Below are 13,599 nucleotides of genomic sequence, written 5' to 3'. Positions count from 1 at the left end.
TGTGTTCATCCAGCTCTACACCTTGTTATCTCCCTTACCAGGATGTTGCCTGGTTTGGAGGGTATTACCTATGAGGAGAGATTAGACAAACTTGGTTTGTTTTCACTTGAACGTTAAAAGGATTATGGGCAACCTGATATAATTTTATAAAATTACGAGTAGCATGGATTGAATGGATAGTCGGAGGCTTTTTCCCAGGGTAGAAATGTCGATTACTAGGCAGGAGAGGTAGATTTATTTATACTGAGGGTGGTAAGAGGCTGGAATGTGCTGCCAGAGGCGATGGAGGCAGATACAACAGCAACACTTAAGAAGCATCTCGACAGAAACATGAATATGCAGCGAATAGAGGTTTATGGACCACACGGAGGCAAAAGGTTTCTAGTTTAGAAAGGCATCACGTGTCAGTGCAGGTTTGGTGGGCTGAAGGGCCTGTTCCTGTGCTGTACTGTTCTTGGTTCTAAAAATAACTTGTGGTAAGTGTGCACAATATGACTGAATTTTCAGTAGCATGAAGAGGGAGAAAAGTTGGTCTAAAATGAGTAACTGAAACTTAAATGACTGCATTAAAGCAGAGTTAGCTGAAATGAAATGGGATATTAGACTCACAGTGACAGACATTTAAGGGGATCTTTCAGAATACACTGTACCTACGTTAAAGAATAATTCTGAGGAAAGGATCCACATTGGGCAGTTAATTAGAGGAGTTAAGAAAGCATCAAACTTAAAGAGGCTTTTAATTGTACAAAAATGAGTAACAGGTCAGAGTTTGGACAGAATATGAAGGATGGCCGAGAATGACGGCAACATTAATTAGGAGAAAAATTAAGAATGAGAGGAAACAAGGTAGGAATGTAATTAGATAGAAAGTTTTTAGATATTTAATACAGGAAAAGAGTATGTAAAGTGAGTGTTAGCCCACCAGGGAGCGAGAATCAGGAGTTGAGGAGATAATAAGGAAATAGTGGAGACAGCAAACAAGTATATCGTTTCTGTCTTCACTTTCAAGAACATAAAAACATTGTATTCCCACCCCTACTTTCTATGTTTCCGTGAATGGCCTCCTCCTGTCCCTGGATCCCAGGGCAGGTGAGCAGCTGAGAGATTTGGGAAAAAGTCAAGGTGATTTAGGTGCGAGGGCTCGCTCACACGGGCTGGGAGTCTGCATTGCTGTAGGTACCGGTCATCATTTCATTAAGACACAAACCTGTCTGAAACTTAGCAGGGCTGCAAGGAGCAGACTGAGCCTTTAACTGGTCAGCATGGGAACCGTGTTGAGTATTGAATGAAGCAGAACATTCCAACCTGTCCTTTGTGACCGGAAACACACTCTCTGATGAACATGTTGGTGCTGATAAGGAGACAGAATGATCCGGAAAACCTGCAGAATTCAACAGAAAACTTCATTCCAACATTTGCCTGGAGGGAAACTCCTAGTTGAAACTTACAGCAACCAACATGCATTTATATAGCACCATTAACGTAGAGAAACATCACATGGATCTCCCCAGAGCAATTCTCAAACACCAAGCCTCAGGAGGAGGTATTAGACTCAAAGCTTCGTTAATGAAGCAGCTTTCGAAGATCTTGGTGGAAGACAGTAAGTGTGGGAGAGACACAGGAGGAGTCAGGGAGGGGATACCCAAGCTCAGATCCCAGGCTGGTGAAAACACTGCCACTGATGGCGATGTGATGGGAACTGAAAGAGTGAGGAGGATACCCAAGAGAGCTCAGAGGGTTGTGAAGCATGAGGAAATAATTAAACATCCATGTTTGTTATTTTCAGGTTACTGACAGTGAATTGTACATCATCAATTCTCTCCTTTGACTGAGGTATTACTAACACCCCACACTCATCGTCAACAAAACTTCCATAAACCATTCCATGGCTCCCACTGAAAATGAGAGATCGGAGGTTAATGAAATTTTGATCGGTTACAAAATGATTGTAAATGATGGAGCTCAAAGTCACAAACTCAATGTACAGCACGGAAACAGACCCTTTGGTCTAACTCGTCCATGCTGACCAGATATCCTAAATTAATCTAGTCCCATTTGCCAGCATTTGGCCCATATCCCTCTAAACCCTTCCTGTTCATCTACCCATCCAGATGCCTTTAAATGTTGTCATTGTACCAGCCTCCACCACTTCCTCTGCCAGCTCGTTCCATACACACACCACCCTCTGCGTGGAAAAGTTGTCCCTTAAGTCCCTTTTAAATTTGTCCCCGCTCACATTAAACCATCGCCCTCTGATTTTAGACTTCCCCCAACCCTGGGGAAAAGACCTTGGCTCTTCACTGCATCCATGCCCGTCATGATTTTACAAACCTCTATAAGGTCACCCCTCAGTCTCTGACACTCCAGGGAAAATAGCCCCAACCTATTCAACCTCTCCCTATAGCTCAAACCATCCAACCTTGGCAACATCCTCGTAAATATCTTCTAGACACTTTCAAGTTTCACGACATCCTTCCCATAGCAGGGAAACCAGAATTGCACACAGTATTCCAAAAGTGGTCTAATCAATGTCCTGTACAGCCACATGACCTCCCAACTCCTATACTCAATGCACTGACCAATAAAGGCAAGCGTACCAAACACCTTCTTCAATGCCCTGTCTCCCTGCGACTCCACTTTCAAGGAACTCTGATCCTGCACAGCAAGGTCTCTTTGTTCAGCCTCACTTTCTAGGACCCTATCATTAAGTGTATAAGTCCTACCCTGATTTGTTTTTCCAAAATGCAGCACATCACATTTATCTAAATTAAACTCCTCAGCCCATTGGTCCATCTGATCAAGGTCTTGTAGTACTCTGAGGTAACCTGCTTTGCTCTCCACTAAGCACCAAAATTGGTGGTATCTTCTAGCTTACTAACCATACCCCCTGTGTTCACATCCAAATCATTTATATAAATGACAAAAAACAGTGGACCCAGCACCAATCCTTGCAGCACACCGCTGGTCACAAGCCTCCTGTCTGAAAAGCAACCCTCCACCACCTTCTGACTCCTACCTTCGAGCCAGTTTTGTATCCAAATTGGCTGGCTCCCCTGGATTCCATGCAATCTAACCTTGCTAACCAGTCTACCATGTGGAACCTTGTCAAATGCCTTAATGAGGTCTGTATAGAAAATGTCCACCGCTCTGCCTTCAGCAATCTTCAAAACACTCAATCAAGTTAGTGAGGCATGATTTCCCACGCACAAAGCCATGTTGACCATCTTTAATCAGACCTTGCCTTTCCAAATTTATGTAAATCCTGTCCCTCAGGATACTCTCCAATAACTTACTCACCACTGATGACAGGCTCACCGGTCTATAGTTCCCTGGCTTTTCCTTCCCACCTTTCTTAAATAGTGGCACCACATTAGCCAACCTCCAGTCTTCTGGCACCTCACCTGTGGCTATTGATGACACAAATATCTCAGCAAGGGGCCCAGCAATCACTTCCCTAGCTTCCCACAGAGTTCTAGGGTACACCTGATCATGTCCCAGGGATTTATCCATCTTTAGCTCAGATTCAGATTAATCAATGACCAAATGTAACGTCAGAATGGGTTCAAGGGGATGGTGCACGCGCATGCACATGTGTGTGTATTCTGGTTTTGGGGTGAGGATGTGGTGGCTGGGTGGGGGCGAGGGTAGGGGGACAGAGTATCTGTTCCAAGTCTTCACTGAATGCAATGCTTGTTAACAACAGATGGCACTGTGCCACCCTCACCATTTGCCTGGTTCTGATAGACAGGCCCAACCCATTTGAACGCTGGCTTCCGGCCCTTCTCTTCAGTCACATGAACCTTCTTGATGAGTCCCAAACTGGTCAACACGTTGGCTATGTCATAGAGTCTGCGGATCTTAGCTGGAAAGGAAAACAAACATGGAAAAGTTGGCATGAAAAAGAGTTGTTTGATAAAATGGACAGGTATTTCTGAAGAAAAAGGACATCTTATTAAGGCACATTGAGTGGCAGTGATCAGAACAACTTGCAAGAATACCAAATAACCAACATTTGTGCTGTGTGGGAGGATCCTGAATGGTTGGTAAGTGGACTCAGAGACATTGCTCTGGAGAGTGCACCCAGTGATGATGACAGACAATTAACTGCCAGGCTTTAAGTTATAAACAAGGCAAAACAAACTCCAGTTGGTCAAGGCATTGCCCTGAGGAATGAAGTGCAAAACAGCGTCACCTACTTAGTTGAATTGAAACAGGCGCAGTGTGTACACGTTCTGTCTGTCTGTCTGCCCTGCGTATTAAAGTATGTAGCTTCCAGAAAACAGTGCACCACACAGAACACAATTCCAATTCAGTTCTCAGTTTAATTCTTCATACCCTCAGGAAAAGGTTATTGACTTGCGGAATCACACGTAATGTTAGACACTGTGCTGTTCTACCACACAAGGAGGGCACACACCCGCACTGCAACAACAGGTCACAATAACTTACAGACGATAGCACTGCGAGAGTCAGTATTCACCCAACATACAGTGGAAGACACCAACAGCAAACCAGAACTTCGAGAGTCACAGGGCAGAGGTGAGTGCTGTGGAGACTGAAAGGTCTGAAGGGGGATAAATCACCCGGACTACATCCCAGAGTTCTGAAGGAGACAGCGAAGGAGATTGTAGAGGCATTGGTAGTGATCCTTTGGGAATTACTGGAGTCAGGGAGGGTCCCAGAGGACTGGAAAGTGGCTAATGTAACACCCTGTTTCAAAAGGAAGGGAGGCAGAAGACAGGAAACCATAGGCCAGTTGGCCTGATGTTGGTAATTGGTAAGATTTGAGAGTCCATTATTAAGGATGGGATTGGGGAGTACTTGGAAGTGTATGGTAAAATAGGGCTAGTCAGCACGGCTTCAAAAAGGGGAGGTCATGCCTGACAAATCTGTTAGAATTCTTTGAGGAGGTTAACAAGCAAGTTAGACAAAGGGGAGCCAGTGGATGTGATTTGTTTGGATTTCCTGAAGACGTTTGACAAGATGTTGCACAGGAAGTTGCTAAATAAGATAAGGGCCCATAGTGTTAGGGGCAAAGTACTGGGATGGATAGAGGATTGGCAGGCTAGCAGAAGGCAGAGAGTGGGAATAAAGGGGTCTTTTTCAGGATGGCAACTGGTGACTAGTCTGCCAGTCAGGATTGAGACCACAACTATTCATATTATACATTAGCTATCTGGACAAAGGAAGTGAGGGCCACATTTGCAGATGACACAACGATAGGTGGAGGGGCAGGTCAGTGTTGACAAAGTGGGGAGGCTGCAGAAGGCCTTGGACAGGCCAAGAGTGGGGGTAAAGAAGTGGCAGATGGAATGCAATGAGGGAAAGTGAAAGGTTATGCACTTTGGTAGGAAGGATAGAGGTGTACACTAATATCTAAGTGGGGAATGGTTTTGGAAATCTGAAGCACAAAGGGACTTGGGAGTCCTAGTTCAGAATTTTTTTAATGTTAACATGCAGGTTCAGTTGGCAGTTAGGGAGGTAAATACAGTGTTAGCAGTCATTTCGAGAGGGCTAAAATACATAAGCAGAGATGTACTGTTGAGGCTGTATAGGGCTCTGGTTAGACTGCATTTGGATTATTATAAGCAATTTTGGGCCCTGTATCTAAGGGAGGATGTACTGGCATTGGAGGGGGTCCAGAGGAGGTTTAAAGAATGATCCTGGGGTTCAAGGGCTTGTCATACGAGTAGTGGTTGAAGACTCTGGGTCTGTACTCAATGGAGTTTATAGGATAAGGAGAGATCTGATCGAAACTTACAGAGTACTGAGAGACCTGGATAGAGTGGATGTAGAGAACATGTATCCACTTAGACAGACTAGGACCCAAGGGCACAGCCTCAGAGTGAAGTAATTCTGCTCCTATTTCTTATGGTCTCAACAGCTCATGTAGTCGGGTTCAATTTCAATGACACCTCTGATGTAACCAGATGGTGCTGCCACGGGATCCCTGCTCAATAACCATCTTTGTTGGATTCCGTAAGAAAAGTCACCTCAGTGGAAGGGACAGCCAACCTCCTCCTGCTTGATTATTTCCAACATAGTAAAGCTGCAAAAACCAGTGAATTGCATCAGTGTCCCCATGGGCTGTTTGCAAGCAGTACCCAACCAGGCTGAGCTTGCAATGCCCACAGCACAGTGTCCAACATCTGATGTGATTCTGAAATTGGATAGACCACAGACACACTCAGGCTGTGGTGGATCAAATACTCAAGTTTGAGAATGGAGAGGGGGGTGGGTGCAGTGTTGCACTCCAAGACCATTGGCATAGTTTGATTTCATGATGCTGCAGCCTGTACACCAAGGAACATCAGTAACAATGTCGACTGGAGTTTACCAAACAAATAGGAGGACAAAAGGACAAAGTGAGCAGAGGAGGAGATAGGAAGAATAGCAGCCTCGGTAATTTCACATCAGAAAGCTCGACACAACTGCATTACCAGAGGATAACATCAGGGGCCCTTTCAGACTGCAGCTAATGTCTTCATGAAGTTCTGCTCCACCAAAATCACCCCAAGATCTACAGCAATCTCTGAAACAGGATGAAGAGGCCTGACAGGGCATTCAGTGAGAGTGCTCTCATTGGCTGGAGGGATCTAGAACATCAAGGACTTAAAATAAAGATAAGGGGTTTGATCATTTGGGACCAAAAGGAGGAGAGATCTTTTCACTCAGAGGGTAGTGAATGTTTGGAATTCTCTATCCCAGACAGCAGTGGACACTCACTCAGTGAACATGATCAAGAAAATGAAGATAGATCTTTGATGGAGTATTGAGGAAATCAAGGGATATGTAGGGAAAGTGAAGAAGGGGAGGTTGATCAGCCTCAGATGAGAAACACAAAGACAAAGACAGAGTTACTGCGTTTAAACTCCATCCATTCGTGGCAATGGCCAGCATTAGCGAAGAACACTCAAAGTAGTTAACCTCCAATTTCAGACTGCTCACTTTGAACAGGGTGTTTAAACATGTACACTCACCATTTTAGCACAACTCAACCAACTTTTCATGTAAATTATAAGCAAAAACTGCTGGAAAGAAAACAGCAAAGAAAAGACATTCGACAGAATGTAGATCAAGAGTGAATATGGACATGAAAACTATAGGTAAAAGTTCAGCCACGACTAGAAGCTGAACAGAAAACACTGGAAATACTCAGCAGGTCTGTCTGTTATCTTCAGAGAGAGAAGCAGTGTTAATATTCCCACTCAATGATCACCCGTCATCTTAATTTGGTAACTCAGTTTCTCTCCCCGCTGATGTGGGTGAATTTTTTCCATAATGTTTCATTTCTGATTTCCAGTAAGCAAGTATAAGTTTGCTTTTGTTTTACTTACTTTTAAACTTGCTGTTATCAGCTGAGTCCTGCTGACTCTCTTCAATCAGGATTTTAGCAGCAATATCGAGAGCCACTGTTTCTGGTTCCGATACAAGGAAAAGCATCACAAATTTCTCAGTCATGATCCGCAGAGACTTGTCCTTCCTCCTATTCATTGAAGCTGAGAGAGAAAAAGAGTGAAAAAATAAAGCACTAACGAGGCAGACAAAGGCTTCAACTCCTTCAGATTGGGTATGTTGTCGAATAGGAAAAAGGATATTTATAAATTGCATTGGAGAGGCAAGAGTGAAGTCAGTTGCTGTTCACTGCACAGCCAGCAGAGAGCAGCAGATCACAACCTGAGGCACAGTCACGGTCCTCTGTCTAGTGAGGAATGTTCGATACCAGCTGGGACCTGGTGACACCACAAACACCAGCAGCAAACCAATCTGGAGCTCAGAGTGACCATGGCGATTAATTTCAATGGCATAAATTTTTCAACAGCTGTCACTGTTGCACTGTAGGAAACGCAGCAGCCATTTTCTGCACAGCAGGATCCCAAACACCAGCAATAAGATAACGAGCTAAATGATTTGTTTTAGTGACTGCTGCTGCTGGGAACAAATGTAGATGATGCTGGAAGTATGCAGCAAGTGCAGGTAGTGGCTGTAGCCAGAGGGAATCGAAGGGGAGAGTGGAATTGCAATAGATCAACCACGATCTCACCGAACAATGGAATAGACTCAAAAGGTCAACTCCTACTAACTGTTCAGCAACTGTGATCATACAGACCGAATACAGCAACCAAGGTGATGCAGTCTGAAGGTGCAGCGAAAATGGTTTTCTGATTGCACCAGTGCACAACAATCTTACCCGATTTATTCTCCACCTCCACAGGCTGGGTTTCCCTGTTCAGCTCCCAGCAGCAGCTCCACCTTTCTTGGGCAACATCTCCCTTCTCCGCTTCCTCAGAGTCCAGCTCCTTGTGGCGAGCAAGGGCCAGCTGCTTGGCATAGCCGTGTTGTTCTCCCCTCCTCTTTAATGTGGCCAGTGTTTGCTCAAGCCCCAACATGCCATTCCAGGAATACTGGTTCTTCGCCATTCGGCTGACGAGCTGAAGAGACTCCAAGACGTTTACAATATCGTAAATACGTCTGCGTTCCACTCCTGAGGAAGCAAAATTCAGTCCCTAGCTGTTAGACAGAGTGTAGATGCTGGTCCTATATTCACAGTGAAGCTGTCGCTGACTATACCTCTGCAAACTGTGCAGCAACCTCAGGAGGGAGGGAGAGAGCGCGCGAGGGAGAGGCTGGTACAGGGTTCTGTACAAAAATCAACATCTCACTGTCTCTACCTCAGCATCGACAAACCGAGCACAGCAGAGGTCCCTGCACTGGTGCCGCAGATACACTGTCCTCTCGCCTTTTAAACCCCGTGGTAAGATTTAACAATGGCTAACTGACCACTTGGCACTAAAAGATAACATTTGACAAGTGTGGAGTCTAAGCCTGCTAGTTGTGGAGATGTTGGGAGAGATTTTAAAAACATACATGTGGGTTTCCTTTCTCACCCTCCGCTCCCGATACGATATTGAATTGACTCAGTTCTACTTTAAAAAGGATTGTATTTATGTAGCACCATTCATGGCTTCAGGACATCCTAAAGAGCTAGAAGGGCGGCCTGGTAGAGATTTACAAGATTATGAGGGGCATGGGTAGAATGGATAGTCTGAGTCTTTTAACCAGGGTAGAAATGTCAAATACTGTGGGACATAGGTTTAAGGTAAAACATGGTGAGTTTAAAGGAGATCGAGAGGCAGGTTCTTTTTACACAGAGGGTGTTAAGTGCCTGGAGTGCACTGGGGAAGAGGCGATGGAGGTGGATACAATAGCAACGTTTAAGAGATATCTTGACAGATATAGGAATAAGCAAGAAATAGGGGGATATGGATCGCATGGAGGTAAAAGGTTTTTAGTTTAGAAAGGCATCATATCTCAGCATAGTCTTGGTGGGCCAAAGGGCCTATTCCTGTGCTCTACTGTTCTTAATATCTTGGTACACAGCCAACAAAACACTTGAGACAGTCACTATTGGAATACATGCAATGCTGAAGTCATTTTGTACACAAACAGCAACAAGATAGTGACTGAGACAATCAGTTTAGAGTGACCCTGCTTGAAGGATAAACATTGACGCACTTCCTGTGACATTTTCACTTCCTCTACTCAATTTCCCAATTCCTCAATCTTGTCAGTTAAGAGATACCTCCTTGTTCACTCAAACTTCAGATACCTCTGCTCAGCTCACATGCCACTAATTGCAGAAACCTGGTCTGAGTTGAAGGGCAGGGATAAATCTAACATCGAGCTCTCTACTCTTTCACCAGAGTCTAGCCCACACCCTCCCATTTAATTTTCACCCTCCCTCCATGACACACTCACCGAGTTCAGTTGCCACTTCATCCAGGGAAATTTCTGTTTTTTCAGTGGAAATGGGATAATTAGGATAACGGGCCAGGAATTTCTGGCACAGAAGCCCCAGGCTTTTTTGTTTCCTACTTGGCCGCTGTTGTTCAAATTCATTTGTGGCTGCTTCATTGATCGAGCGGAGCTGGAGGTAAAAGAAAGAACCTGTTTGTACATTACACCGTCTCCAACTGCGGGTCAGGAACTCCTTTGGACAGTCTCAACCTCCCAGTCCAGCACCAAAAGAAAAATTAGCTTTGATCAAAACCTTGAAAGGAATCAAAGGAGGCAAGCTTCTAGAAGGCAGAACACCGAGGGGCTGAAGTTTACAAAGTAATAACAGGGTAGGCAGAGAAAAGGGGAGACCAAAAACAAAGGTCAGGAACAGCATGGTCATTAACAGATCCAGCGGGAAATTCAGGTTAGCTCAGTTGGGTGGAGGGCTGGTTTGGGATTCAGTGTGATGCCAATAGCTTGGGTTGGATTCCTGCACACTGCCTAAGGTTACCATGAAGGACCCTCCTTCTTACCTCATGAGGTGAAAGGTTATCCTGACACCTGTAGGTTAAACCCCCATCTGTTGTCTGTCTCTCTCAGAGAGCAGCCCTATTCCAACCATCTGTGTTTCACGCACTAGATCCATCTGCACTGCACCTTTTGGGAGTGTCTCTCCCTTTAAATATTAGTCTGTCTTTTGGATCTTCCGACCAAAGCGCATGACCTCACACTTCCCTACACTCAGGCAACCTATCAAAACCCTCTTGCAGATTTCGTATGACCTCCTCAGAGCATGCCCTTGTACCGTCAGCAAACTTGGAGACACTCCCTTTTCCAACTCATTAATAACAGATAGTCAATAATCAAAGCCCGAGGACTGATCCTTGTGACAGTCCACTTAGTTAAGTCTTTCCAAACTGAAAGAGGCCCATTAATTCTCTCCCTCTGCCATCTATGTATCAACCAATCCTTTCTCTATGCTAATAGATGACACATGCCCAACATCACGAGCTCCAATATTGCTCCTTTTGTGTGACACCTTCTGGAAAATCAAGTATGCCAAGTCGAACTGTTTCCCTTTATCAATTCTGCTTGTTATATCCTCAAAGAAATCAAGCAAATTTGTCTAACATCATTTCCCTTTCATAAAACCACACTGACTCTGTTACATGAAGCTTTTCTAGATGTTTACTATTTCTTGCTAATTTAGTGGGGAGTATTCCATCACACTCCTGACTTGTACCTTGTAGATGATGGACAGGCTTTGGGGAGTTACTTGCCACAGTATTCCCAGCCTCTGGGAATGGGGAGTTCCCATGGGGAGTCCCATGGGGAGTCGAGTTGAGTTTCTGGTTAATGGTAACCCCCAGGATGTTGATTGTGGGGGATTCAGTGATGGTGACACCATTGAATGTCATGTCAGCAGTTAGATTGTCTCTTATTGGAGACAGTCATTGTCTGGCCTTTGTGTGGCACGAATGTCACTTACAATTTGTCAGCCCAAACCTAAATATTGTCCAGATCTTGTTGCATTTGAACATGGACTGCTTCAGTATCTGAGGAGTCACGAATGGTGCTGAACATTGTGCAATCATCGGCGAACATCCCCACTTCTGACCTTATGATGAAGGGAAGGTCATTGATGAAGTAACTGAAGATGGTTGGCCCTAGGACACTACCCTGAGGAACTCCTGCAGAGATGTCCTGGAGCTGGGATGACTGGCCTCCAATAACCACGACCATCTTCTTATGTCTCAGGTATGACTCCAACTGACAGAGAGTTTGCCCCCTTTACCCATTGATTCCAGGTTTGTTTGGACTCCTTGATGCCAGATTGGGTCTGGCTGGAACGTTCTTCGGACAATCATTGTGGACTTGATGGGCCAAATGGCCTGCTTCCACACTGTAGGGATTCTACGTTTCTAGTTTGGTGCTGCTCCTGGCATGCCCTCCTGCACTCTCCATTGAACCAGGGTTGATCCCCTGGCTTGATGGTAATGGTTGAGTGGGGGATATGCCGGGCCATGAGGTTACAGATTGTGCTGGAGTGCAATTCTGCTGCTGTTGATGGCCCACAGCATCTCATGGATGCCCAGTCTTGAGTTGCTAGTCTGTCCCATTTAGTAGACAGAAGACGAGGGGGGGGATTAAGAAAATGGGCTGTGGGGTGGGGGAGAACAGGGAAGGGGGTGGTGCAGGGGGAAATGCTGAGGAAAGCCCCGAACGGGAAAGCTGTCAACGGAATGACATTGTTGATACTCACAAGCCTGTCATTTTCGATCTGCCGGAACAGCTCCTTTCTCTTCTCCCGGTCCCTGATGTCAGGGCTTGCAGCACTGATGAGCATCTTTAGGTTGGCAGTGGGTGACCAAGGCTCGGCCAATGATTTGTCACTGTGTTTAACTGGAGTCACCTGATCTTGATCTGGGGTGCTGCATCCCCTCCACCGCATAGCGCTTGGTGTGGAGATATTTTTCACCGGGGTTTTCGGCAATGTCTTCTTGGGCTCCACAAAGAGATTTTCCTAAACAGAAATTGAAAATAAACAGCCACATGAATTAAAACCAGAGACTCCAAACTCACCCCAAAACAAAAAATCTCTGCCTTTGGATTAATCATGAACCACTTCACTCCATTGGCTTCAGCAATTTGGGCTCTTAGCCCTGGATTTCACTTTTAAACTTTTCTCCCTCTCTGATAGGGTTGATGGCTCCTGTCTGAAGGGTGGCGATGGAGTCTACCCTGCCAATGTGGAAGCAAGTCATTAATACAGAGGTTAAATAATTGAAGCCTAAGACTGCTCCTTATGGAACTCCAGTAGTTGTGTCTCTCCAATCTGAAAAAGACCCATTAATGTTAACTCTGTCTGTGTGTTACCCAATCAGCAATTCATGCTAATATATTATTCCCACCACAGGACCCTTGTGGCACAGTGGTACCATCCCCACCTCTGGGCCAGGGTTCAATTCCCACCTACTCCAGGAGGTGTGTAATAATATCTCTGATGTATTTAATACGTTATCCCCAACACTGCGCTCAGGCAGCATGGTGGCTCAGTGGTTAGCACTGCTACCTCACAGCACCAGGGACCCAGTTCGATCCCACCCTTGGGCGACTGTGTGGAGTTTGCATATTCTCCCCGTGTCTGCATGGGTTTCCTCTGGGTGCTTCCGTTTCCTAACGGAGATTTGCAGGTTAGGTGAATTAGCCATGGGAATTGCAGGGTTACAGGATAGCATGGGATCTGGGTAGGATGCTCTTCAGAGGAGTCAGTGTGACTCAATGGGCTGAATGGCCTGCTCCCACATCATAGGGATTCTATGAATACTGAACACTTCTATCTTGGACAATAACCTTTTATGTGGCACCTTATCAAATACATTCCAAATACACTATATTTACCAGTTCCCCTTTATCGACTCTGCTTGTTATATCTTCAAAGAACTCTGGAAATTTGTCAAATGTCATTTCTGTTTCACAAACCACACCGATTCCATTAGATTGCATAAGCTTTTCTAAATACTCTGCTATTTCTTCTTTAATAATGGATACTAGCATTTTCTCACTGACAGACATTAGAGTAACTGGCCTACAGTTTCCTGCTTCCTGTCTGCCTCCCTCCTTAACAGGGCTGTCACATCAGCCGTTTGAGAATCTACTGGAACCCTCCTGAAATCTAGTGAGTTCTGGAATATTTTGACCAATGCCTCAGCCATCTCTTCAGCCACTTCCTTTAACAGCCTTGAAAACAGCCATCAGCGCAAGACCTAGTGACTTGTCTGACTTCAGTCCCATGAGTTTATCAAATGCACTGCCCCT

General features: G+C 45.1%; 1 protein-coding gene across 1 annotated transcript in view; it reads right to left on the bottom strand.

Moving 5' to 3' along the window:
- Positions 1–13,338, bottom strand: part of LOC109914044 (transcription factor E2F7-like) — a 35,808-nt gene extending 22,470 nt beyond the window's left edge. The window contains exons 1-7 of the mRNA XM_048607474.1: positions 13,264–13,338; positions 12,044–12,304; positions 9,760–9,928; positions 8,192–8,485; positions 7,338–7,499; positions 3,725–3,862; positions 1,150–1,381 (exon numbers count right to left, since the gene is read on the bottom strand). Of these exons, the coding sequence (XP_048463431.1) occupies positions 1,150–1,381; positions 3,725–3,862; positions 7,338–7,499; positions 8,192–8,485; positions 9,760–9,928; positions 12,044–12,304; positions 13,264–13,338 (1,331 nt within the window). The remainder of the gene's footprint in view (positions 1–1,149; positions 1,382–3,724; positions 3,863–7,337; positions 7,500–8,191; positions 8,486–9,759; positions 9,929–12,043; positions 12,305–13,263) is intronic.
- Positions 13,339–13,599: the final 261 nt, after the last annotated feature.

This window comes from Rhincodon typus, chromosome 18 (genome assembly GCF_021869965.1).
Source record: "Rhincodon typus isolate 14 chromosome 18, sRhiTyp1.1, whole genome shotgun sequence".
NCBI classification, from domain to species: domain Eukaryota; kingdom Metazoa; phylum Chordata; class Chondrichthyes; order Orectolobiformes; family Rhincodontidae; genus Rhincodon; species Rhincodon typus.
This window is presented reverse-complemented; position numbering and strand designations above follow the sequence as displayed.